The sequence below is a fragment of the Pseudorasbora parva genome, chromosome 3 (assembly GCF_024679245.1).
Source record: "Pseudorasbora parva isolate DD20220531a chromosome 3, ASM2467924v1, whole genome shotgun sequence".
NCBI classification, from domain to species: Eukaryota; Metazoa; Chordata; class Actinopteri; order Cypriniformes; family Gobionidae; genus Pseudorasbora; species Pseudorasbora parva.
In genome coordinates, this window is record NC_090174.1 from 40,880,242 (window position 1) to 40,905,633 (window position 25,392).

The following is a 25,392-nucleotide window of genomic DNA, read 5'->3' on the forward strand; positions in this document are numbered from 1 at the left end:
TCACCTTCTCTGGACCAGCAGTTAGCCGAACCCCTGCCCTGGTGCCAAATTGAGCATGTGCCAAGACAAATGTTGTATAAAGCGGAGGCGGCTGGGTTGATTTAATAACAGTGTGACAGACTGTGTGTCTATGTGGGTTCGAGGTCTCGGCTTTTCCAGCCCACACTGTAGAGACAGCGTACACTGTCCTTCAGTTCTTCTCCTCTATTTGAACGGGAGTGATGCCTTTCAACACTCCCTGGTTTGTTTTACTCATTGAGACGAATTGAAACATACAGGCATTAAGTGTTATAAGAGTTTAGATTGAGGATTTGTTGATGAGCAGAGTTGTTTTTCCTCTTAATGCTGGTCAGGTACCAGCATTGCTCATCACTCCAATGCCGTCTGAATTGTATTTATGCATTCATGCAGACGCTGGGTCCAAAACCGCTTGCTTGTTTGCTCATTTAATAGTGAATGCCACATGTGAATGGAAATGAGTGCATTGAGACAGCTTGGAGAAATAAATAAATAAAATTAAAGACTATTTGCAATTAGCTTTTTAATATATATTAAATGTTTAGCATTTTTTAAAATATGCTCTAAAAAAGAAAAAAAGAAAAAAAAATCTATTTTTCAGTTTTAGGTTTAGTGATTTATTACTTAAACTTATTTTATTTCAGTTAGTTGGCAAGCCAGTATTTTTGTAGTGAGAATATATATTATTATCTATCTGTCATTCATTAATTCATTCATTAATTCATTCATTCATTTGTTTGTTTTTTAGAGAACATCTTATTATCAGTTGCTAGCAGCTGGATGGCCTGTAAGTAGTCTAAATTGGAATAAATGATCAAAAATCATTATAAAATAAGCCCCTCTTACTTAACTCTTTCCCTCTGATGTCCTGCAGAGAATGAGGGGAGATCCTGGACCAATGGGTGAGACAGGGAGACCTGGTTTATCTGTGAGTACATGTAATCAAACGTAATCAAAATGTTGGAATATAGAGTAATGTGGTAAAAATGGATTTAAATGCTTTTTTTTAAAGGGATTACCTGGAATCCCAGGCCAGACAGGAAAACCAGGCCGCAGAGGCGATATGGTAACTATTCCTTACTAAATACAAAATCATTACAGAAAGTAATTTTTATTTTTTATTTTCACACCCCAAACTTAACACTAGTGTAGATTTATGCAAAACATCAACAGGGTTGAGTTACAAGCAAGCACTTTCTAATAGGGTGACATGGGACCAAAGGGTGTTCGAGGTCGAGCAGGGACTCGAGGAAGAGATGGAGAGAAGGGGCCGGATGGGGTGGCAGGATCTCCCGGGGTTCCTGGTCTACAGGTGAGAGTTGGGACACAAGTGTAGGTATGTTACTGCTTTTGGATAGATTCTGTAAAGCTGTGAATTGTGGCTGTGGAACATATGAACTTAAATGGTGGAAAACCATATGCAGTATATTTCTGGTTGTGGTTCAAGGGTCCTCGTGGTTACAAAGGTGACGCAGCGCCCCCTGGTGACAAAGGAGATGAGGTACAACGTGAGAATGCATAACATTCTGTAATGCACTCCCCTGTAATTTATAATATACTTATGTACATAAAACAGTTTTCCTTCCTTCATGAGTAGGGTTTTCCTGGTGCTCCTGGTCCCAGAGGAGACAAAGGACAGGCTGGCCAAAAGGTAAGAAAAGCCTGCCACTGAAGTTTTTATAATATTTGTTTTATTTGTGTACTTTCTTTATTTGTGTACTCTTAATTTGTATCTCTCTCTCTCTCTCTCTCTCTCTCTCTCTCTCTCTCTCTCTCTCTCTCTCTCTCTCTCTCTCTCTCTCTCTCTCTCTCTCTCTCTCTCTCTCTCTCTCTCTCTGTGTGTGTGTGTGTACAAATTCAACAAATATTCTGCCCCCTAGTGGATCAGGAGGGGACATACCTCTTAAAGGCAAACAGGTGCTGGTCAATTAGAATATCATCCAAATTGTATTTGTTTCACTAATTTCATTAAAAAATTGTAACTTGTATATGATATTCATTCATTACACACAGACTGATATATTTGTTGTTTATTTCTTTTAATTTTGATTATTATAACTGACAACTAAGGAAAATCCCAAATTTGGTATCTCAGAAAATATGAATATTTTAAAAAGGTTCAATACTGAAGACACCTGGTGCCACACTCTAATCTGCTAATTAACTCAAAACACCTGCAAAGAGCTTTAAATGGTCTCTCAGTCTAGTTCTGTAGGCTACACAATCATGGGGAAGACTGCTGACTTGACAGTTGTCCAAAAGACGACCATTGACACCTTGCACAAGGAGGGCAAGACTCAAAAGGTCATTGCAAAAGAGGCTGGCTGTTCACAGAGCTCTGTGTCCAAGCACATTAATAGAGGCGAAGAGAGGCCTGGATTGTAAAACAAAACCCATTCAAAAATGTGGGGGAGATTCACAAAGAGTGGACTGCAGCTGGAGTCAGTGCTTCAAAAACCACTAAGAACTGTCTGGGCTAAAGACAAAAAGGACTGGACTGCTGAGTGGTCCAATGTTATGTTCTCTGATGAAAGTAAATTTTGCATTTCCTTTGGAAATCAGGTTCTAAGAGTCTCAGGCACACAATCCAGGTCCAGTGTAAAGTTTCCACAGTTAGTAATGGTTTGGGGTGCCATGTCATTTTCTGGTGTTGGTCCACTGTGTTTTCTGTGGTCCTAGGTCAATGCAGCCATATACCAGGAAGTTTTAGGCCCCGTCCACACGGAGACGCGTTTAGCTGTATACGTATACATTTTTTACCGTATCAGCGTTTCGTCCACACGATCCGGTGTTTTAGAAGCATGCATCCGATATTTTTCGAAACCGGGTCCCAAAGCGGATAAATCTGAAAACGATCATCTTCCGTCTTCGTGTGTACAGCGAATCTGTATATTTTCTGAAACAGTGATGTCATCACACTACGTCCAGCACGGTGAAAGAGGTAAGGGATACAACTACGGGCACTGGGCATGCGCACATCAATATCGCGTTAATTTAATTAACGTATCTGCATTACTGTAAGGGTATGTTTAGGGTTGGGGTAGGTGTAGGCATTAATAAAACACATCTGTTAAGTAGCAAATGTATTTATTGTTATTTTATTGTGAGATTTTGCCTCACCTCCGACCACTGCCTAGTCACAACTCTTCTTCTCCATTTTTAGTGTATTTCTGTGGCAGAATTACAGCGCCACACACTGGCCTGGCATGCAAACTACATCGTTTTTAGTCCGTTTTTGTAATCTCGTGTGGACGCAGATATTTCTTGAAACGAGGGGAAAAAAAGATTGGATTGGGAAAGCGCTGGCTTCGTGTGGACAGGGCCTTAGAGCACTTCATGCTTCCTGCTGCTGACCAACTTTATGGAGATGCAGATTTTAGTGTCTAATAGGACATGGCACCTGCACATAGTACCAAAGCAAACGGTACCTGGTTTAAGGACCATGGTATCCCTGTTCTTAATTGGCCTGCAAACTCGCCTGACCTTAACCCTATTGTAAATCTATGGGGTATTGTGAAGAGGAATATGCGATATGCCAGACCAAATAATGTAGAAGAGCTGAAGGTCACTATCAGAGCAACCTGGGCTCTCATAACACCTGAGCAATACCACAGACTGATCGACTCCACTGCAATTTATATGGAAAACGTGCTCATATATTCATGTTCATACTTTTTTTTAGTTGGCCAAGATTTCTAAAAATACTTTCTTTGTATGTTCGCATATAATTATATTATATATATATATATAGTATATAGTTATAATAATCCAAATTAAAAGAAATAAACATTTGAAATATATCAGTCTGTGTGTAAAGAATGAATATAATATACAAGTTTCACTTTTTGAATGGAAATTATGAAATAAATAAATTTTTGATGGTTTTCTGATTATATGACCAGTACCGGTATATTGATAAATGCAAGAATTGTTATGCTTTTGTTGTTTTCATTTTTGGGGGTTAATTTTTTTTATCATTATTTTTAAAGGGCTCAAAAGGAGAAACTGGGTTTACTGGATTTTCTGGTCCTCTAGTGAGTAAATCCTACACCCCACCCCCCAGCACACATACATGATTCTTGTAGTGCTAGTTTTAAATAGCTTGACAAGCCAGACCCACATCGTTTCGTTTTTCCAGCTCAGAAGTCTATTGAGAGAGTTGCTAGACTACACTCCAGCAGATTAGATTTGCTGCCACTAGGGTGTGTCTAGATTTCTAGGCTAAGTTTAAAACATTATTACTACTTACTGATGTCAATATTCTTGAATATATTTCCTATATCGTAGTAAATATTGTTTAAAAAAAGTTTTTTGTTTTTTTGTTTGTTTGTTTAGGGACCTGTTGGTTTACAGGGTGTTGAAGGGTTTCCTGGACTACCAGGATCTAAGGTCAGTTAATTGAATAATTTTTTGTAATAATCATAAATAATTATTTATTTAAAGGTGCCCTAGAATTAACAATTGAATTAGCCTTGCCATAGTGAAATAATAAGAGTTCAGTACATGGACATCACATACTGTGAGTCTCAAACACCATTGCCTCTTACTTCTTATGTAAATATCATGCATGAAAAACACCACAGAAAAATAAGTGATTCTCAACATAACGCCAAATGTGACGCAATCGCTGGCGATCATTAATATGTTCGCCCCCAACATTTGCAAATGTCCAAACATGTTCATTGTCAGGCGGAACTGACGGAGCCGAATCATTGGGACTGCAGCGTCAATCGAGGATAGCAAAAACAGCAGCTCTCATGGACATAAATGTCATGTTCTAGGATGTGCAGGGGACGAGAGGACTTTTCATACCTTTCCCACAGATAAAAAATTTCAGTCAGGGTTGATGTTTATTATAATGGGATAGCGCAACAATTTAATTCAAAATAGTTTGTTTGCTCGGCCCATTTCAAGCAAGCTTCGCTCAGCGTCTTAAACTGGATAAGGGGGTGGGGTGGGGGGGAGGGCAATTACAACTATATTAAAAGTAAGTAGTGATTTCTCCACTTATTGACTTTTTAAACAATTTCTGTTTAAATTGAAAGTTTCTTAGAGAGACCGCATTGTCTAGATAACGCAAGATGCTAGTACAGTAACAACAGGATACTCAAAGTAGCATGTATAACTAAAACACCGGATAGTATACTGGTTTTGGTTTTGTCGGAGGGAAAGTAGAGCGTTCCTGCTTGCGGTTGACAGGTTTCAGTAATTTAAATCCCCCAATCAGAGCTTTTCTATGAAAAGAACACATACTATCCAGTGTTTTACCTAAACATGTCCAATATGGCAACCATATGCACGCAGCTCTCTCTCGCACGCACGTGGATGATCTGCAAACACCAATAAACAAATAAGCTGCATTTTATCAATCTCCATTTGAGATGTTCTGCTTAAAGTGTCATTCAGTCTGTCTGTGTTCTGTCAGGACAGTCAGGACTCACGAGCCGCTTTGCTGAACAACTGAACTGCTGTGTGCTGTGAGCGGCTGAAATAAGCCAATCAGAGCAGAGCTCAACATTAATATTCATGACTCTTCTAAATGAGGCAAAAACAGAGCATTACATCCTAGGGACAATTTCCATGGTTGTAACTGTATCTGGCAGTTGTTGCCCTTAAATAAGCCACATACCCTCTATGTAGATATCAGAGAACAATTTAACATATTGTTTCAACTCATTCTAGGGCACCTTTAAATGAATATTGAATAATAATAACTCTGTATAAATTGACAGTATAAACCATTTTATTTTCTTAGGGGGATCCAGGAAATGATGGGAAACGTGGTCCTCCAGGGACAGTGGTGGGTCATAAATAATCTTTTATAACTTTAAGAAAGAAACACTGTTCCCAGTTGTTGGGACATGACATAGTTTTAAAAAAAATGCATTTTTTTCAGGATAGTCACTTTTGCCTTAAAGGTCGCATAGGCTTTTTTCTTCTTTTTTTCCCACATCCTGATAGCAATCAATAATATAAATAAATCATCTAAATATTAAAACATACATACATTGCCTGTGGAAGTCTCAGTGCCAAAAAATGTCGCCTTCAGTCATTGCATTCGGACCGAATGTTCATACAATGTCCTACCTGCCTTTCAGTGTATGTATTTCAATACCTCTTACATGCCATATGTGTGTTCCATGAGGCTTTATATACTAGTTAAAGAAAGACAGTCACAGAGCACCGCAAACAAACAGCAGCCACCTTTTACAGTTCCTCCTGAACCAAAACAACCAGCTTATGCTGCATCATGCCATGTCGCAACCGTAATTTAGAGAGTGGACACCTGTGACGTTCTGCCCGGTGCCGTTTAGGTCCTCGGATTCAGATTTATGCTTTTCTCTGGCAACACTATCAACACCGAAATTAATCTGTAGCAGTCAGGTGGTACAAGTAAGAGCTCTTTAAGTTGGCTTGCGTTCATTATTATTGTAATGTTATATGCTATAAGACATGAGGTAATTAAATGCCATCTCTTATGACCCTCGGCTTTGCTGAATCTGCGATGCGTGGCTTTGGAGAGTGCTCTGAGTGTAGAGTGGGATCGTATGCTTTCTAAGCTAGCTTACTATTGCTAGCTGCTCTGCCTACCCTACCTTTAACAGAGGAATCACCCTAACCCAGCTATTCAAATATATTACTTTAATAATGCTCAGTTGTGTTTTTATGTGTATTGCCAGGGAGCACCAGGTGCTACAGGATTTGTTGGTGCACAAGGTGTCAATGGCTCAGAAGTAAGTGATTGAGAACAGGGGCCCAGTTCAAGTTAGCGGCAGCAGTTGTACTGCCCTAAGGACGTTTCCGATTGACACTTGCTTACTGAATTTGTAGTGCAATCTAGTAAACCGATAAAGGACCTTAAAAGGACTCATTTGCTGACTTTGTCACCAACAAATATTGAAATCTGATTGGAAGCTGTTCATAAACCAAATCACTGCTCTTACAGGGGGACGTTGGACCTGCTGGACCTGTAGGGCGGAAAGGCCCTCAGGTATACTGACATTTTATTGTGTCATTGCTTTATGAAGCCTGTTCTTACAGAATGATCAGAGGCTGAAATAATATGAAACCTGTTCTGACCGTTCCTTTTAGGGGCCTAGAGGGATTGAGGGACATAGAGGCCTACCTGGTCATCCAGGATCACAGGTCAGTTTCACCATGTAGACTAGCAATGGTATTAAAGTAGAAAAAAAGTACAAATATGGTGACAGTTAACATTGTTCATGGATGTGTTTTTTCCATAGGGACTTCCCGGTCAGGGTGGTTCACAGGGTCTCAAAGGTGACAAAGTAAGTTATGATACATTTCCTCAGTGCATGTACTAAATTGGAACTCATTTGGAGGCTTCAAACATGTACAATATCACATTGTGTTTATGAAATGGATGCTTTAGGTGGTCTTTGTTTTGTGGACAGGGTCCAGATGGTCCAGTGGGTAATAGAGGTCTACAAGGGGTTGAAGGGCCCATGGTGAGTCTGTTTCTCAAATACTAAATGTAAGCTATAGGAAAAAACGTATAAACTCATACAGCAGACCATTATAACACATTTTATGCACTGCATATGTTTTGTGTACATTATAAGTCTGATTAACATAGTAGAGATGTACATTTGGGTTGAAGCAAGTCACGTTAGCTTTTAAAACGCCATTCAATTCTACACAGCCATATTATTGCAATGTTAGTTGCTGTTGTGCTCTGGCAGGCTAGAAACATGCTTTCCATGCAGATGCCTTGAAAAAGAATAACTGAAATAATATGTTTTGGAAATACACAATATAATTGGAATATTTTAGCCCAGAATGCAAAAAAATAAAATAAAACAGTATTTCAGTTAAGAGTCATTGAAGAGGTTTACATGCCTCTTCTACTTCTGCTGCATGAGATGAGAAGAAGACATCTACAATATTCTGGGTCTTAAAAGAGTCTGCGTTTGTGTGATATGTCCTTATTTCATGCAAAAAGCTAGCTCGCTCTTTCTGGATGCATTTAAATCTACTCTAAGTTTGCGTTTTTGTCACCTATCACACAGAAACAGGTTAATGAGTTTACATGCTGCGTGAAATCGGGGTAAGAGGCAAACCTGTCCCGACCAGTTTATGCTTACGCCGTTTATTACCTTATTCCGATAAAATAAAACGGGTTACTGCGTTTAAATGACCATGTTCATTGTCGGCTTATTAGGCATAAACGGCTTAAGAACGTGCATGTAAACACGCCCAATGATTACTGTCTATCTATTCATTCATTTTTATTAATTTACCATATTCCCTAATTTATTTTAATTAGTTTTATTTATTTTTTATTGTTTAGGGTATGACTGGACATCCTGGTCCAAAAGGCTTTCCAGGTGTCACAGTAAGATATCTGATTCAAATCTACTGTATGTTTCTTTATAATTATAGTAAGTACTTTATCATGTATTAGTGCCTATAATTCAGGGCAAAAGAGGTCCGGATGGAGAGAAGGGTGATGGAGGTCCTAAAGGGAAAAAAGTAATCACCAGCAACACAATACATTCAAAAGTTAAAAATATTTAAATGCATTCTTGAAGGATATATAACATTTCCAATTTAAGATTGTACTGTGTACTTTAGGGACCACAAGGAGCACCAGGGATCATGGGTCCTCAGGGAGAGAGGGGCCAATCAGGCCTCCTCGGCTTACCTGGTGTCAAAGGTCAGCCAGGTGCTCCAGGTATCCAGGTATACAATTCAATTGCAGAGAGACTTTCCTATAGCATGCCCTACTTCATGCAACGGTGAAACAAGCAGATAGGCTCATGTGCAGAACTAAAGCATTACAGACATGATATTTGACAAATGAGGTTCAAAAGATCATTTCTTGGTAAATTACATTGTTGTTTTTTTCTCTCGCAATTTTCCTCCAAAGGGTATAGATGGTGAAGTGGGTCCTCAGGGAATGCTTGGAAAAGAGGGTCAAAAGGTCAGAGTGATCTTTTAGATAAGATTTACTCTTAACAAAAAAAAAAAAACTATCTTGCCCAAAAGCCCTTCCATTATGTCCTGTTAATACATGCACTTAAATCAATAACCTTTCGTCCTTTTGTTTTCTTCTTCCTCTTCTTTTTGAAACAGGGCAGCAGGGGTGAACCTGGTGTTAATGGAAGAACAGGACCAATAGGATCCAGAGTAAATTTCATTTTGATTCATTTAAAAATGCATAGTCTGTTTTTAATGATTTTTAAATGTATTAATTAAAATGTTTAAAAAAAATTATATCTAAGAAAAAAGTAGATAGTGGTAACATTCACAATACTTTGAGAAATATGATTGGTGATGTTAATATTATTTCATAAACATATTTTTCAAAATATAACATTTTATATACATCTATCTAACAAAATGTTTTATACATTTATAAAGTGTTTATATATATATATATATATATATATATATATATATATATATATATATATATATATATATATATATATATATATATATATATACACACACTAATACACACACACACACACACACACACACACATACATACATACCAATCAGGCATAACACTGACCACTGACAGGTGAAGGGAATAACACTGATTGTCTCTTCATCATGGCACCTGTTAGTGGGTGGGATATATTAGGCAGCAAGTGAACATTTTGTCCTCAGAGTTGATTTGTTAGACGCAGAAAAATGGGCAAGTGTAAGGATTTTAGTGAGTTTGACAAGGGACAAATTGTAATGGTTACACGACTGGGTCAGAGCATCTCCAAAACTGCTGCTTTTGTGCAGTGTTTCCAGTCTGCAGTGGTCAGTATCTATTAAAAGTGCTCCAAGAAAGGAACATTGGTAAACCGGCGACAGGGCCATGGGCGGCCAAGGCTCACTGATGCATGTGGCGATCCGATCAAACAGACAAGCTAATTTAGCTGAAATTGCTCAATGAGTGAATCTGCTGAAAATGCTGATTCTGATAGAAATGTGTCAGAACACAGAGCATCACAGTTTGTTGCGTATGGGGCTGCATAGACGCAGAACAGTCAGGGTGCCCATGTTGACCCCTGTCCACCGCCGAAAGTGCCAGCAAGTGAGCATCAGAACTGTGAGACTGTAACAAATTCCCCAGATCTTAATCTAATTGAGCATCTGTGGGATGTGCTGAACAAACAAGTCAGAGTCCTTATCTTGCAACTTAACGGACTTAAAGGATCTTCTGCTAACATATTGGTGCCCAATACCACAGCACACCTTCAGGGGTCTAGTGGAGTCAATGCCTCGACTGGTCAGACCTATTATGGCAGCAAAAGAGGGTTCAAGGACGGTGGTCATAATGTTATGCCTGATCGGTATATACATTCATACATGTACATTTATATAATTGTTTGGCCTCTGATTCATTCATTCATATGTTTTGTTTTATTGTTAGATATTAAACACTGTGTATTATGATTAAGCTCAATTTCAAGAAATCATTCTGTATCTTTTGATCTCATTCCCCATGTTGTTATTCTCAGGGTCGAGCTGGCCAACATGGTCCCCCTGGTATCCCTGGAATAGTGGTAAGAGAACTGAATGAGTAAAAGGAGTCAATATTTATACTTTTCATATAGATCATTTATACTTTTTTCTATTTTTCTAGGGTTTACAAGGTCAAGTTGGTGCTGAGGGACCAGAAGGAAAGCCTGGTATACAGGTTCCCATTTCATACATTTAATATCATGTTTTTTTATATTAGTTATAGTGCTTTATCATATATGAATCTTTGCTTTACCATTACTACAACGTAAGACATCAGAATTGAGTATTACATGTTTTTTGTCTGATTTTCTGTATGTATCTTGCAGGGTGTTTCTGGTTCTGTTGGAAGCCCAGGGGATAAAGGCCCTGATGTATGTTTCTTATCATCAACTAAAATTTTCTATGAATTTTAGCCAATATAACAAACTGCTGCTATACTGCTATAATAAAAGCTTGTTGTAAAAACCAGTCAGTAATAATAGCAGATGGTTGTTAAGGTTGTTAAGGTCAGACTGGCCTGAAAAAGGTTAAAAGATCAGAGACTAAACTTAACAAGGTTGTTAAAAAGTGTGTTGAGTTGATCTCTGTTTTAGCTTGACAGCAAGAGTAACATGGAAACATGTTTTGTAAATCATATATGTTGTTAAACTGGTTTCCTTAGATCAAGAGGGAAAAATCTTACCTATATATATTTTTTTTCAATAAGTCATTTAAGTTGAATAAGTAGCATGCATTTCAGCAATTATTTGATCTCGCATTTGCTTGTCAGCAGCACAGAAGCTACATGAACTCTACAAGTTTGTGCAAAATGTGATGATCCAGCATAATTTAAGAGTGATTCAAAGAGCATCTTGTGCTTCAGTGAGAAAAAATAACATTTTTATTCTGAGAAGAGTTAACATGGCCAATGTCACCAGTGTGGACTTTCTTTACTTTCTGTCATCTGAAGGGCTTGAGGGGCATGATTGGAGAACCAGGAAAACAAGGCACTCCAGGTTCACAGGTATGCACAGCAACAGGACAAACTGGTAAAGTTTTAAAAAGTGAATCGCAAGGACTGTTAAAAGTAACATTTTTACAGAGAAGACAAATTGTGAGAATGCATGGTAAAAATAATAATTGTCGTTTCATAATCCTTACATCACAGAATTCGAAATTCAGAACTATGTTTATTCTTCAAGCCATCACTACTGTAAACGTCTCAGTTACGTATGTAACCCTCGTTCCCTTAAGGGGGGAACGGAGACGTTACGTCGATGTCACAACGTATTGCGATCCCAATCAGTCGGTTATGTCAACTTAACGTCGAACTTGACCGACTGAAAGGGAACAAAAGTTATGCTTTTCATCACCAGTTCATGGTTTCTCCTCTCATTAGGGTCCAGTTGGACGACCAGGCCAAGATGGCATCCAAGGCCCTCCCGGTGAGAAGGTAAGCCTCTCAGAGCTTTATATTGCTGTCAGAACATTAATAATGTAAATAATATACAATATGTACACAGTGTGTGTAAATAATACATATGTATCATTAATGTGTAATTTTTGTTATCAGGGCTTCACTGGAAAACCAGGCATTGCAGGTGCTCAGGGGCCTGTAGGCATGTATGTAAGTGGCATACCAAACCAGCCTGGACTGGCATAAAAATTCATGATCTGTTTGTTGTAGCAGGGATTTGATTTATATATGCTGTTCTTTCTCTCAGGGTTATCCAGGAGCCATCGGCCTTCGTGGACGGCCAGGTCATTTAGGAGAGAGGGTTAGAACTCCCTGCTGTAAATATTTTGCAATAAATATTTCTCTTATTATTCTGGGTGTTGCATCATGTGTTGTGTGAATGTCCAACTGCAGGGTGAACCTGGCATCAGGGGACCTCTTGGTACACCAGGGCAGAGAGGGCCATCTGTAAGTCAAATTTTTCAACTGAATAAGGATAACTAATGTTATGGTCACTTCTTCTCTAAAATAATTGTTACCATGTTAATATTCTAAGGGTTTACCAGGCCCGTCTGGTGAGAGAGGCCCACGTGGACCAATGGTAAAGTGACTTCCCCAATACAGAGACTAGATGTATTTTTAAACTTTAATAGTACTGTTTTTAATATTCAGAGAGATCATCTTTTAATTTTTCACAAAAAACGTTTAGGGTCGCCAAGGGGAAACGGGACCTGCTGGTTTGCGAGGAGTGCCTGTATGTAGCCCTCAGTTTAAAGCATGCATTTAGATTTTTCAGCAGAAATATATTAAACAAAAATAAATAAATATATTTATTTATAATATATTTATAATATATATAATAATAATTTATATATATATATATATATATATATATATATATATATATATATATATATATATATATATATATATATATATATATATATATATATAAAGTACAGTAAATAAAGTTTGTGTATGGTATAGTTTCATAAGCCCTAAATTGGCATATTAGCATGTGAAAATTAAGGCCAGAGTAATGAAAATGTTGTACATTAATTAATGTGTGTGTATTTGTATTTGTATTTGTCAATTCAGGGGCCTTCAGGACTGCCAGGGACTGAAGGTGTAACTGGAAAGCAAGGCCGCCCAGGGAGCCAGGGACCTCGGGGGCCACAGGGAAAACAAGGACCAGTTGGATTGCCAGTGAGTGGGTACCCCTCATTTTGATTGCATTTTTAGGATAGTATTTTTATTTTTATTTTTTATTAAGAGGATGTTGCAAATTCTGAGCTGGTATCTAAAATTCTGATCACATTCTGCTATTCTTCAGGGCTCACCGGGAACAAGTGGAATGGTTGGTCGACCAGGAGAAAAAGGAGAGCAGGTATTGTGAGCATTTCAATTTCTTAAAACAAGTTACATAACACATAGATTAAGCATTTATGATTAAGCACTTTGTAATGCCCTCCTTTAGGGATTGCCAGGACCTGGTGGTGACCCTGGATCTTTTGGATTAGATGGACCACAGGTCAGTTCATTTCAATATATGCAGAATTAAAGGGATAGTTCACCCAGAAATTTAAATTCTGTCATCATTTACTCACCCTCATGTTGTTCCAAACCTGTATGAGTTTTTTTTTGTTCTGCTGAACACAAAAGAAGATATTTGGAAGAATGTTTGTAACAAAGCAGATAGAGCAACCATTCACTACCATAGTATTTTTTTCCCCGTACTATGGTAGTGAATGGTTGCTCTATCTGCTTTGTTACAAACATTCTTCCAAATATCTTCTTTTGTGTTCAGCAGCAGAACAAAAACACATTTAAACATGTTTTGACACACCTCTCTCTTCATAGGGCCACCCTGGTCCAGTTGGTTTGTATGGTCCATCAGGGCCAAAAGGGGAATTTGTAAGTATCAAATATGCTGGTTCATATACATCCAACAAAACTTTAGCATTTGGAGCTACCACTCCAGGCTTTTTCATGCCAAATGATTTTAATTGGGTATTTGATTTAAGGGATCACCTGGGCCCATTGGAAAGCCTGGTCCAAATGGACCTCCGGGAGAACACGGGCCTCAGGGCTCTCAGGGGATGCAGGGTGCACCGGGACCACGTGGCAAAGAGGTCAGTGTCTTTGATTACCGGAGGTTGAGAAGAGAAGTCCTTTTATTAAGGGTTAGGTCTTAGAGGGTTCAGGTTAGTAGAACAAGTTGACATGTAGTTGCATAGTTACTTATAGTCAGTAGAATGTCTGTTAGGGAACCAAAATAAAGTGTTAGCAGATAGTCTACTCTAATGACTGGTAGTTGAACTACTATTGAAATAGTGTTAACAATTAAATAAGCAGCTCAACTGTTTTCAACGTTGATGATAAAAAGAAATTGAGCACCAAATCAGCATATTAGAGGGTTTTCTGAAGGATCATGTGATACTGAAGACTGGGAGAATGGCTGATGGAAATACAGCTTTACCATTATATTCATTAATTACACTTTAAAACATGTTCAAATAGAAAATATTGCTTTTAAATTGTAATAACTTTTCACAATATTACAGTTTTACTGTAATTGATCAAATAAATGTGGTTTTGGTGAACATAAGACACTTTTGAACGGTAGTGTATCATAAAAGTCCTCATTCATTTAAAATGCATTGCAATAAGTTATAATGAGTATGATATTTCATATGCAGGGAGGTATCGGACATCCAGGTGATATTGGACACCCTGGACCTAAAGGAAAAAAGGTAAAATAATTTCACTATATGGTTATTTTTAGGTAAAATTCCCTTAAATGTGCCGTAGAAGTCTTAACAATGACCAGTTTCTACAGAAAGTGAAGTAGCTGCATTCTTATTCACTCAGGGTGACCCTGGACATCGAGGATTCTCTGGACGACAAGGCCCATCTGGATTATTGGGGGATAGAGGAGAGCGAGGATTGAAGGGAAATAAAGGATACATTGGACCACAAGTTAGTGATATTGCTGAAAAAATTCCTGTTTCTCTCAGGCAGACCCTTCGTCTATTACACACTGCTAATATGTATTAGTTATAGTGATTTAAATAATGATCATCTCTTCACCAGGGGCAGAATGGTTTGATGGGAAAGTCTGGTCCGTCGGGTTTAATGGGTTTAGAGGTATGAATTTTATTTAAGCTGGTTAACTTGCGTGATTGTTGTTTTTGATGGACAATATGTTCGCAGTGGGTTGATTGAGTCTATAAGTTGGCTTTAAATGCAGGGTTTGATGGGTCTTATGGGACCGCCAGGAGCAAATGGTTCACCAGGCCTAAAGGTAATACCGCAACCTTTTCTTCCTCAAGTTTCTTTCATCAATGTTCCTTGTAATAGATCAGGATTACCCTTATACATTTCCTAATGTAACAGACTTACTCTTTGTTTCAAAAGGGAGAAACTGGATCACCTGGGGCGTCTGGCTATCCTGGAGATAAAGGCAGCCGGGTAAAATCAATGGCTGTTTTCCATATTACAACAGTTTGGTTTATATAACCTCTCAAATGCATATACAAGTAAACTGTGAACCCCAGAGACGCCACATTACAGTCAGTGTTTTTTTTTTTGCATACATATTAGCTGCTATCCAAGATTACAGGGACTGAGGAAACCCCCAATGTTAAATTAAAGTCATTATGCTTTTTTTTAATCTACAGGGGATGGCTGGGCAGAAAGGCTTACAGGGGGTTATGGGAAAGGCAGGGCCTCACGTTAGTACAGCTAACCATTTCAAGATAAATCCCAGTTACAGTGCTACATTTTCAGGGGATAAATAATACTCTTATTGCAGGGAGCCATGGGTCCCAGAGGCCCCGAGGGCTTATTGGGCCCAAAGGGTACGCCGGGACAAGAAGGACCTAAAGGTGAATCAGGAAGACAAGGACCTCCAGGACGGATGGTGAGGCTCTGAATTAAATAAGACATTTTATAATGAGTGACTGAAGTATGCTTGTGTCAAATGGTGACTCTCTCTCTTTTTTTTTTTTTTTTTTTTTACAGGGACCACTGGGTCTCCCTGGTACAAAAGGACCCTCTGCATTACCAGGAAAGGAGGTAGAATTTCTCCATAAAATTTTCCCAATTATTTAAATACAGAAACTGGATTTTAGTCCTGTAATGTGCAGTAAGCAATTTCTGAGAAACACTGTTGATATTTGACTTCAACACCTAAATAAACACACCTCTCCCATCATTGCTCCGCCTCCAAAATAACGAACACGCTATGTCACAAAAGCAACCACATAAAGCTGCTCTAATGTCTCTCCAGCGCTGGAAAGCTTTCCCAATATTAACAATTCTAGCTCTTCCCTGATCATAACCGTTCTTCTTCTAAATATATTCCACTGACCTTTTCTTTTTTGGAAATATCTCAGCCATCGCTTTTTCTACAGTCTTTCTACAAATGTCCCGATTGCTCACTCCCATAATGAGCGTATTACTTCTGCTGATGGGCTACAAGAGTGTTTTTGGAGCTCCATGGGTCACTTCATGAATCAGTTTTCTCCTATTTACAAACATAATACTTTTTTTTTTCAGAACAGACATCTAGCAAATCAAAAAAATGTTTTAGGTGTTAATTAAATTTTTCATCAGCGAAATCACTGCACCTTTAATATTATATTAAATATAGCATTGATTTTCTTAGCATATTATCCAAAATTCTTCTATAGACTACATTTATATGTATGTATGTATGGTATGTATGTATATATATATATATGTATGCTTAGTATTTATTTATTTAGTATTGTTACTGATGGCATAGAGGTATGAAGAAGCGCACATAATAAAGTTTAAACACAAAATTCTTAGAATTTTGGTATCTGGGGAGTAATGTGGGTGAAGGATGCAAGGACAACCGAGATAAGTGCAAGCAGGTGCTTTATTTACAATACAGAAATATAACTTACACAAATGAAAAAACACAAAAATACAAACTTATTTACAGCTATATACAATTAAGCAAACTGAAAAGAAAAATGATAATTGAAATAAGCCATAGAGAGAAAGAAGATGAGTGGTGCTAAACAAATAAGAATAACACATTTGAATTTATTTTGTATTATTATTATTATTGTTGTTGTTGTTGTTTTTTAGCATTGAAATGCTTTTTGCTGTTATTTTCAGGGACTTCCAGGAGAAATGGGTGCTGATGGCCCTGTTGGCCCACCTGGACCAGAAGTTAGTATTTGTGTGATTTAATATCAAGGAAAAGTCTCTATCAGTAATTAAATGTATTATGTATTATTTTTGTTAAATGCTTTAGGGTCCAAAGGGCAAATCAGGGCCTCAGGGAAGGGAGGGACCAAAAGGTCAGAAGGTCAGTGTGATCTAATCTCTTTTCATCATGAAAAAGAATCAATCATTTTATGATTGAATTTGTAATCTGATATCATTACATTCCTTTTTCAGTTGCTCAATAAATTCTTCTTCAGTTGCGCTATTAATTTCTATAACAATAAGTCTTATATACTTTTCTACTTTTTCAGGGAAATGATGGGCAAGATGGACCTCCTGGAAAGACTGGACATGCTGGGAAAAGAGTAAGTACAGTGATAAGGTTTGTTAGGGTTTGAAGGAAACATTTTCAGCATTAAAATAATTTGAGCCATTCTTTCACTCTTAGGGAAAAAAAGGAAAAGCTGGTCAGAGGGGTCTCAGAGGACCTATAGGCGAGAAGGTACTCATGCATTCATTGCTCATATTTAAATGTTATTTAACCTGTAAAGGCATGGTGCTTGTCATAATTTATAATACGTTTTTTACCAGCATTTGTTTGATGTGTAACAGGGTCATAAGGGAGCATTGGGAAAGACTGGACCTCCTGGTAGACCAGGACAATATGTAAATGAATAAACAAAATTCCCTCAACCGGTTTTATGAATTCATACAGATGATCTGAATATTTATTAGTGGTCTATATGTATTGTTTCAGGGTTTACCAGGCATTCGAGGCGAGAAAGGAAAGCGTGGTGAAAAGGGCTTTGAGGTTTGGGGCATTAATGGAAATGTCATATTAGAACTGGTAGAGAGACAAAACTGAGAACCTTGAGGCTTACTCTTCTTTCTGTCTAAAGGGAGAGAAGGGGGAAATTGGACCACTTGGTCCTCCAGGGGGAGATGGACTGAAGGTACCTTCTTTCATCTCAATCAAACAGTAGAAGGAAACGACACCTGATAGTATTTTGTGTAAATACTGTAAGTTGTTTGGAGTTCCTTGTTTGAAGTGGCTGAATATCTGTTTATTCATTCCAGGGGGAGCAGGGCCTTTACGGAGAGAAGGGGAGACATGGGCCAAAGGGAGAGCAGGTGACATTTATAGATATGCATGTAATCACACAATGAGACTGTTGGCATGTAGAAAACAGAGTCATTTGTGTCACTTTTAGGGGGATATTGGCTCAACAGGTCAAAGAGGAACCCCAGGTCTACCAGGGCTGCCTGTAAGTTATCACCTCTATCAGGTTTTGATTTTGATTTTTTTAAACGCAAATCTAAAGTATATAATTGCATTGGTAAAAGATAAAACGGAGGTTTTAAAAGATAAACTTTAGTCTTAGATGTCTTTTTAATGATGTATAGTTTGTCAAGGTAATTACTTACATCTGATAGTAATCTGATAGTAATTTTGAGCTAATTTAAGCAAAGAGCGCTTCAGCACGTCCTCGTGAACTTTAAGAGGTTAAACATGCCATATTTTTATACTCTACTGTTCAAAAATGTAGTGACTGTTAGATTTTTGTAATGATTTAGAAAGATATGCTCACAAGATCAAAAAAATTCTGTACAAATTGTAACATTGTGAAAATGTCTTACAATTTCTAATAACTGTTCTATTTTAATATATTTTACATTTTAATTTATTCCTGTGATGAAAGCAATTTTCAGCATCATTAATCCAGTCTTCAGTGTGTCATGATCTTTCAGAAATCATTCTAATGTGCTGATTTGCTGCTCAAGAAACGTTTCTTATTATTATTTTATCAATGTTGAAAACCGCTGTGCTGCCTAATAATTTTGTGAAAATGGGAAACATTGTTTGAGAATTCTTTAAAGAATAGAAAGTTCAAAAGAACAGCACATTTTTTTTTAAAGGGGGGGTGAAACACTCAGTTTCAGTCAGTGTCATGTCAATCTTGAGTACCTATAGAGTAGCATTGCATCCTGCATATCTCCGAAAAGTCTTTATTTTTTTTATAATTATATAAGAAAGATGCGCTGTTCCGAGTCTTTCCGAAAAAAAGCCGAGCGGGTGGGGGCGTGTCGTGTGAGCGGAGCTAAATAATGACGTGTGCAGCAGCGCGCTGCAGTGAGGAAAGTGAGTCGCTCTGTGAGGAAAGTGATTCGCTCAGTGAGGAAAGTGATTCGCCCGCCGCGTGAGGAAAGTGATTCGCTCTGTGAGGAAAGTGATTCGCTCAGTGAGGAAAGTGATTCGCCCGCCGCGTGAGGAAAGTGAGTCGCTCTGTGAGGAAAGTGATTCGCTCTGTGAGGAAAGTGATTCGCTCAGTGAGGAAAGTGATTCGCCCGCCGCGTGAGGAAAGTGAGTCGCTCTGTGAGGAAAGTGATTCGCTCAGTGAGGAAAGTGATTCGCGTGAGGAAAGTGAGTCGCTCTGTGAGGAAAGTGATTCGCCCGTCGCGTGAGGAAAGTGCTAATACAGATCGACCGCCGGCCTATCAGTGGGTAAGTCAGTAGCTACTGGTTATATCACCTGTTTAGCATCCTACAAGCCAGCTTTGATGGGCGTAGCCTGTTGCTTTCGCTCTCTCCCTCGCTCTCTCTCACGCGCTTCCGGTAGAATTGTCCGTAAGGCCCATACAAGGAAATTCCGCCCCCGTTAACGTCAAAGGGGATGCATGATCTCAAAAAACTTGCCGAAACTTATGACTAACCGGAAGTAGTATTTTTGACAAAGAAATACTCCCATCAAACGTCCACCTTAACTTTTGAAACTTTGTCTATGTTTAGTATGGGATTCCAAGTCTTAACAGTGTAAAAAGATCAGTATGCATGAAACAGCATTTCACCCCCCCTTTAAACATTTATTTTGTTAGAATGTAAATGTCAAGAATCAAAATCATTTTAATGTGTCCTTACATTACTGAAGTAATGTATAATAAAATCTTGCTGATTCCAATGTTTTGAAAGGTAGTGTACATTAAGAATAAAGTAAATATTTGACAAATTACCGGTACATATTATAAATTATTTTTTAAATATCCAGTAGCATTTTATACACTCATGATACTCACTATGTCCATTTGCTCACTCTACAGGGCCTGTTTGGAGAAAAGGTTTGGAACAAACATTTAAATACAGATTCAATACAGTTCATTAAATAAAATCTAGTTTACTTTTGCAATGATCATTTGTTGATGATGAAATATGTTTTATTCAACTTTTTCAGGGTTTAAAAGGATATCCAGGACTTTCTGGTCCAAAAGGAGAGAGAGGACCTCCTGTGAGTTTGACAGTACTCATTTACATTAGCTAAGGGGTATATGTAAAACATTTCATTAATAGCTGTAATGTAGTAACTATAACATTGCTGTTTATTTTAGGGTCCACCAGGCCTTCCAGGTCCACCAGGCTTATCTCTGAACCTTACACTGACTCAGATAAAAGTAAGTAGCTATGATTTTACACTTTTAAATGTTTTTTTGTTGTTGATGTTTTTGTTGCTCAAGATCCAGTCATCATATTACATGCATAAATACACAGGCTTAAACTTAATTGTAATGTACAATTGTAATTAAGAATATTTTTTTTTATTCACACAAATCAGAACCTCGTGTACCTCTCAGACAAGCCCAACTATCCACTTATTAGGACCTTGCTGGACTCCCTTCAGCAAGACCTGCGATTCTTCATTGATCCTCCAGATGGCACTAAAGAACATCCTGCCACCACCTGCTTAGAGCTGATGATCAGTTATCCTAACTTAACAAGTGGTCAGAGCCATTCTCATGAATGCTATTGCTAATCTGTGGACATGGACATATGATTCTGGGCTGAATGAATAATCTTACTTATTATTAATGATTTTATTGACTGTTCTTGTTTCAGGAATGTATTATATCGACCCAAATCAGGGCAGCACTTCTGATGCTTTTCTAGTATATTGTAACTTCAGTGCAGGTGGACAAACATGTTTGTTCCCCCGGAAGCCAAAGGTAAGTAAAATGTGTCCTTAGTATCTGATGAATATAAAAATATCTTTACTGTATTCCTTGTGGAATAAAAGTATTATTTCTTAAAAAATTAAACTCTTACTAACCCCACATTAAAGGTAGGGTAGACAATTTATCAGACAAGCTAGCAGTAGCAAACTAGCTTTCAAAGCATATGACAAGCATATGAAGTCTCCAAAGTCACGCCTCCTTCAAAACACGTGAATGCCACACACACGGCAGTTTGCAAACCATCACAAGACAATAGAGGCATTAAATTACACATAACATTACAATAATAATGAATGTAAAGAACGTACAGAGCTCCAGTTGTACCACCTGACTGCTGCAGATTCATTTAGTCATGGATAGACAAGTGATAGAAATGCATAAATCTGAGTCTGAGGACAAGAACAGCTGCATGTAGAACATCACGGTTTGCCATCTTGTAATTATGGTTGAGATATGCTGTGAACGTGGCAAAAGCTGGTTGTTTTGGTTCAAGAGGAACTGTAAAAGGCAGCTGCTCTTTGTTTGTGGTACTCAGTGATTGTTTGTCTACAACTCTGTACAAGCCTGTCCTTACTTATCGTACTGTGTGTGAGCAGGGTGTGTAGCGGTATATGGATATACATATGTTGACAGGCAGGTTGGGCATCATATTATTGCATTTGGACTGAATGCAATGATTGGATGACTTTTTTTTTTTTTTTGGTCCTGTGGCTTCCACAGAAGATATATGTACATATTTTAAAATTGAGACCACATATATTATTAATTGATATCAGGATGATATGAAGATAGTTTCAACCAATATAATTAAAAGTGTTTATTAAACAAATTGAAATCTTACATGACCACTTTAGGTGTTGTTTAATTCACATTAGGCTGATAATGAGATACCTCTCTGCTTTAGATACCCATGAGATCCTGGCTCAAAGACACCATGTCGGACTCTTTCACATGGTTGAGCACTAGAGATGGTGGCTTTCAGGTATGTTATTTGATCAGAACCAATAACGTGAATATCCCCCTGCCATTATGTCCACACCCCTGAGTAAAATCTTTACTTTACAGTTTGATTACATGGAAACCGGTGTGGTACAAATGAGATTCCTACGACTGAACAGCAAGATTGCGAAGCAGAACATCACCTTTTCATGCCAGCCAAACAGCCACCAGGGCTCCAATGAAAGAGATATTAAGTTCCTCGCAGACTCAAGAAGACAGAGCTTCCTGGGAACATTACTGGATTGTGAAGTAAGACAGCTGTAACTAAATTATAGAGCATTGCATTGCTGTTCACTTTAATTTATTATGTCCCCTTTCTGTCTGTGTTTAGCATACAGAGGCGCTGGATACAGGCCCTCGGGAGTCTGTGTTCCAGTTTGAGACTGAAGACCTAGAGCTTTTACCAATTAGAGATGTGGCTTTATTTGGCCACAGCGACACAACAGAAGAGTTTCAGTTTACTGTAGGACACGTCTGCTTCAGCTAAAACAAACTCTCATTTGAGGACTGATCTGCAGAGCTCTTACTGAGTAGCTCTCTGTGGAGAAATCAGGGCTTTCTTTACTCTACTGTTCTCCATCTGCTGTAGGAATGGAGGTTCCTAATGAAGTTTTCACCTTCAGTTTACAGTGTACCTTCAGTACAATGAACTGGTTTGTTGTCTGTTGGCAACAGTAATCCATTGCAGTTTCTCATGAGGAGTTGTAATATATTGTTGTATATGGTTTACAATGTTTGTTTTCTGTTAAATAACTGATTATTTATATGATGTCTTGACATTACTCTTGTCACATTTTAGAAAGCAATTCATTTCCACAACCCACGATTTCTTCTTCAAACCCCTTTAATTCAGGTTTTTTTGCACCTTATGAGAAAAAGAGCACTGTGATATACACTGCATGGCCAAAAGTTTGTGGACACTTTAACACCACACCTGTATGAACATTTTTAAAAAAATGTATTCGTCTTTTTCAAACATTGATATAGTGATTTGTTGTCACCATTGGTCATGTGGTGTATGTGGCACCCAAATCTGATACTACATATTTAAACAATGTGCCTCAAACTTATATCAGGCACTGCTTAATAAGTCTAATAACATTAATTACTTCCTACAATGCTTAGTGCAGTCAGACAGTTGCTGTGAGCCCATTGTTTATGGTGGGATTTTTAGAATTATCTTAATTACAAATGATGACCATTATTAAAGTTTCAGTTGTTCTTGTGTGCAAATTACAAAAACAGTCCCATTTAAATGATAATTAAGGTCATTGTAAAGTAACTCATTGCAATCTGTTTTAATAACAAAATGATTTTATTCAAATGAGTGTTTTTTTTATTATTATTTGTTGAGTATGAAAAAAAGTCCTGGATGATCTGGGTGTTTTTTTTCTCTTTCTTCTTCTTCTTCTCTGGATTTCTATATGAATGCATGGTACCCTCAGCATTTATCATTTAATAACTGCATGTGTTTTTTTGTTTTTTGTTTTTTTACTTAGATGACGCAGAAGGGAAGTGCATATGAATTTTTACAAGATTGGTCTAGCTTATTTAAAAGTAGTGATTTGTATACATGCAGTTACTGAATTACTATAAATGTAAAAAAAAAACATCTTTATGTTATATATATATATATACACACACTCACCTAAAGGATTATTAGGAACACCTGTTCAATTTCTCAATAATGCAATTATCTACTCAACCAATCACATGGCAGTTGCTTCAATGCATTTAGGGGTGTGGTCCTGGTCAAGACAATCCCTGCGTCCCAATTTGCATACTATCCATCCTAAATAGTATTCGAAAATAGAATTAGTATGTCCCAAATCGTAGTATGCTGAAAAGAGTATTCCAAAGATTCCCGGATGGTTTACTATTTCCAGTCTGAATTCAAAGTATGGATCGATGGGCACTCTAACGGCTGATATTGCCGACAACCCATTACGAGTTGGACGAGGATTCGATTAGAACTACCAACGTGGATAAAAAAGCGTTAAAAACTACAAACATGATGGATATGCGAGTCAGACGGTTAAGTAGAGAAGTTTAGATAAAGGGGTTTGAGTGACCAACTATCAATATTTAACCTGACAAAAATATATTTATTCAGTGTTGTCCACATTATATTTCACCTGCAGCAGCATTGTGAACTTTTTTAATGACACGTTTGGCCATTAACTTTTAAATGCATCATTATATTTAAACTGACACATGAGGAGAGTCTCTGACCCACAAAGACCTACACATGGCAGATCAACGAGCGGCTACATTTCTCTCCGATATGGTAGAAACTGAATGTGGAGGATTTGAACTGTGACGAATCTGACGATGATTGACAGGGCAGATAAACGGTGGCGGGATGCACGTAACTAAGCGACAGAGTCCGTTAAAGATGGCGAAAGTAGTATGTCCCGAAGCTTGCATACTTTTCTGCTACACACTCAAAAGTATATATCTTTTCTTCACAAAAAGAGTACATATTTTTAGGACGTAGTATAAGTAGGTGAATTGGGACGCAGCAAATCTCTTGAACTTCAAACTGAATGTCAGAATGGGAAAGAAAGGTGATTTAAGCAATTTTGAGCATGGCATGGTTGTTGGTGCCAGACGGGCCTGCTCAGTTACTGGGATTTTCAGGTACAACCATTTCAAGGGTTTACAAAGAATGGTGTGAAAAGGGAAAAACATCCAGTATGCATCAGTCCTCTGGGCAAAAATGCCTTGTTGATGCTAGAGGTCAGAGGAGAATGGGCCGACTGATTCAAACTGATAGAAGAGCAACTTTGACTGAAATAACCACTCGTTACAACCGAGGTATGCAGCAAAGCATTTGTGAAGCCACAACACGCACAACCTTGAGGCAGATAGGCTACAACAAAAGAAGACCCCATCGGGTACCACTCATCTCCACTACAAATAGGAAAAAGAGGCTACAATTTGATGAGTCTCGATTTCTGTTGAGACATTCAGATGGGAGAGTCAGAATTTGGCATAAATAGAATGAGAACATGGATCCATCATGCCTTGTTACCACTGTGCAGGCTGGTGGTGGTGGTGTAATGGTGTGGTGGATGTTTTCTTGGCACACTTTAGGCCCCTTAGTGCCAATTGGGCATTGTTTAAATGCCATGGCCTACCTGAGCATTGTTTCTGACATGTCCATCCCTTTATGACCACCATGTACCCATCCTCTGATGGCTAATTCTAGCAGGATAATGCACCATGTCACAAAGCTCGAATTTCAG

The 25,392-nt window shown here is 38.0% G+C and overlaps 2 protein-coding genes across 2 annotated transcripts in view; both read left to right on the forward strand.

Moving 5' to 3' along the window:
- Nucleotides 1-1,085, forward strand: part of LOC137071954 (uncharacterized) — a 30,128-nt gene extending 29,043 nt beyond the window's left edge. Inside the window, exons 9-11 of the mRNA XM_067440172.1 lie at nt 767-805; nt 893-946; nt 1,031-1,085. Of these exons, the coding sequence (XP_067296273.1) occupies nt 767-791 (25 nt within the window). The 3' untranslated portion in view covers nt 792-805; nt 893-946; nt 1,031-1,085. The remainder of the gene's footprint in view (nt 1-766; nt 806-892; nt 947-1,030) is intronic.
- Nucleotides 1,086-1,228: 143 nt separating this feature from the next.
- On the forward strand, nt 1,229-23,405 carry LOC137071644 (collagen alpha-1(II) chain-like). Its single transcript, XM_067439825.1, has 50 exons — nt 1,229-1,350; nt 1,466-1,519; nt 1,616-1,669; nt 4,354-4,407; nt 6,699-6,752; nt 7,111-7,164; nt 7,263-7,307; nt 7,434-7,487; nt 8,614-8,713; nt 8,909-8,962; nt 10,503-10,547; nt 10,628-10,681; nt 10,833-10,877; nt 11,456-11,509; nt 11,885-11,938; nt 12,059-12,112; nt 12,210-12,263; nt 12,356-12,409; nt 12,498-12,542; nt 12,651-12,695; nt 13,040-13,147; nt 13,275-13,328; nt 13,419-13,472; nt 13,802-13,855; nt 13,966-14,073; nt 14,641-14,694; nt 14,813-14,920; nt 15,035-15,088; nt 15,192-15,245; nt 15,359-15,412; nt 15,622-15,675; nt 15,756-15,863; nt 15,965-16,018; nt 17,093-17,146; nt 17,232-17,285; nt 17,455-17,508; nt 17,592-17,645; nt 17,756-17,809; nt 17,901-17,990; nt 18,043-18,096; nt 18,221-18,274; nt 18,355-18,408; nt 20,240-20,257; nt 20,371-20,424; nt 20,525-20,587; nt 20,749-20,914; nt 21,030-21,136; nt 22,050-22,127; nt 22,211-22,393; nt 22,476-23,405. Exons 1-50 carry the CDS (start codon nt 1,229-1,231, stop codon nt 22,629-22,631), a joined length of 3,414 nt encoding a protein of 1,137 aa, XP_067295926.1. The 3' UTR covers nt 22,632-23,405.
- Nucleotides 23,406-25,392: the final 1,987 nt, after the last annotated feature.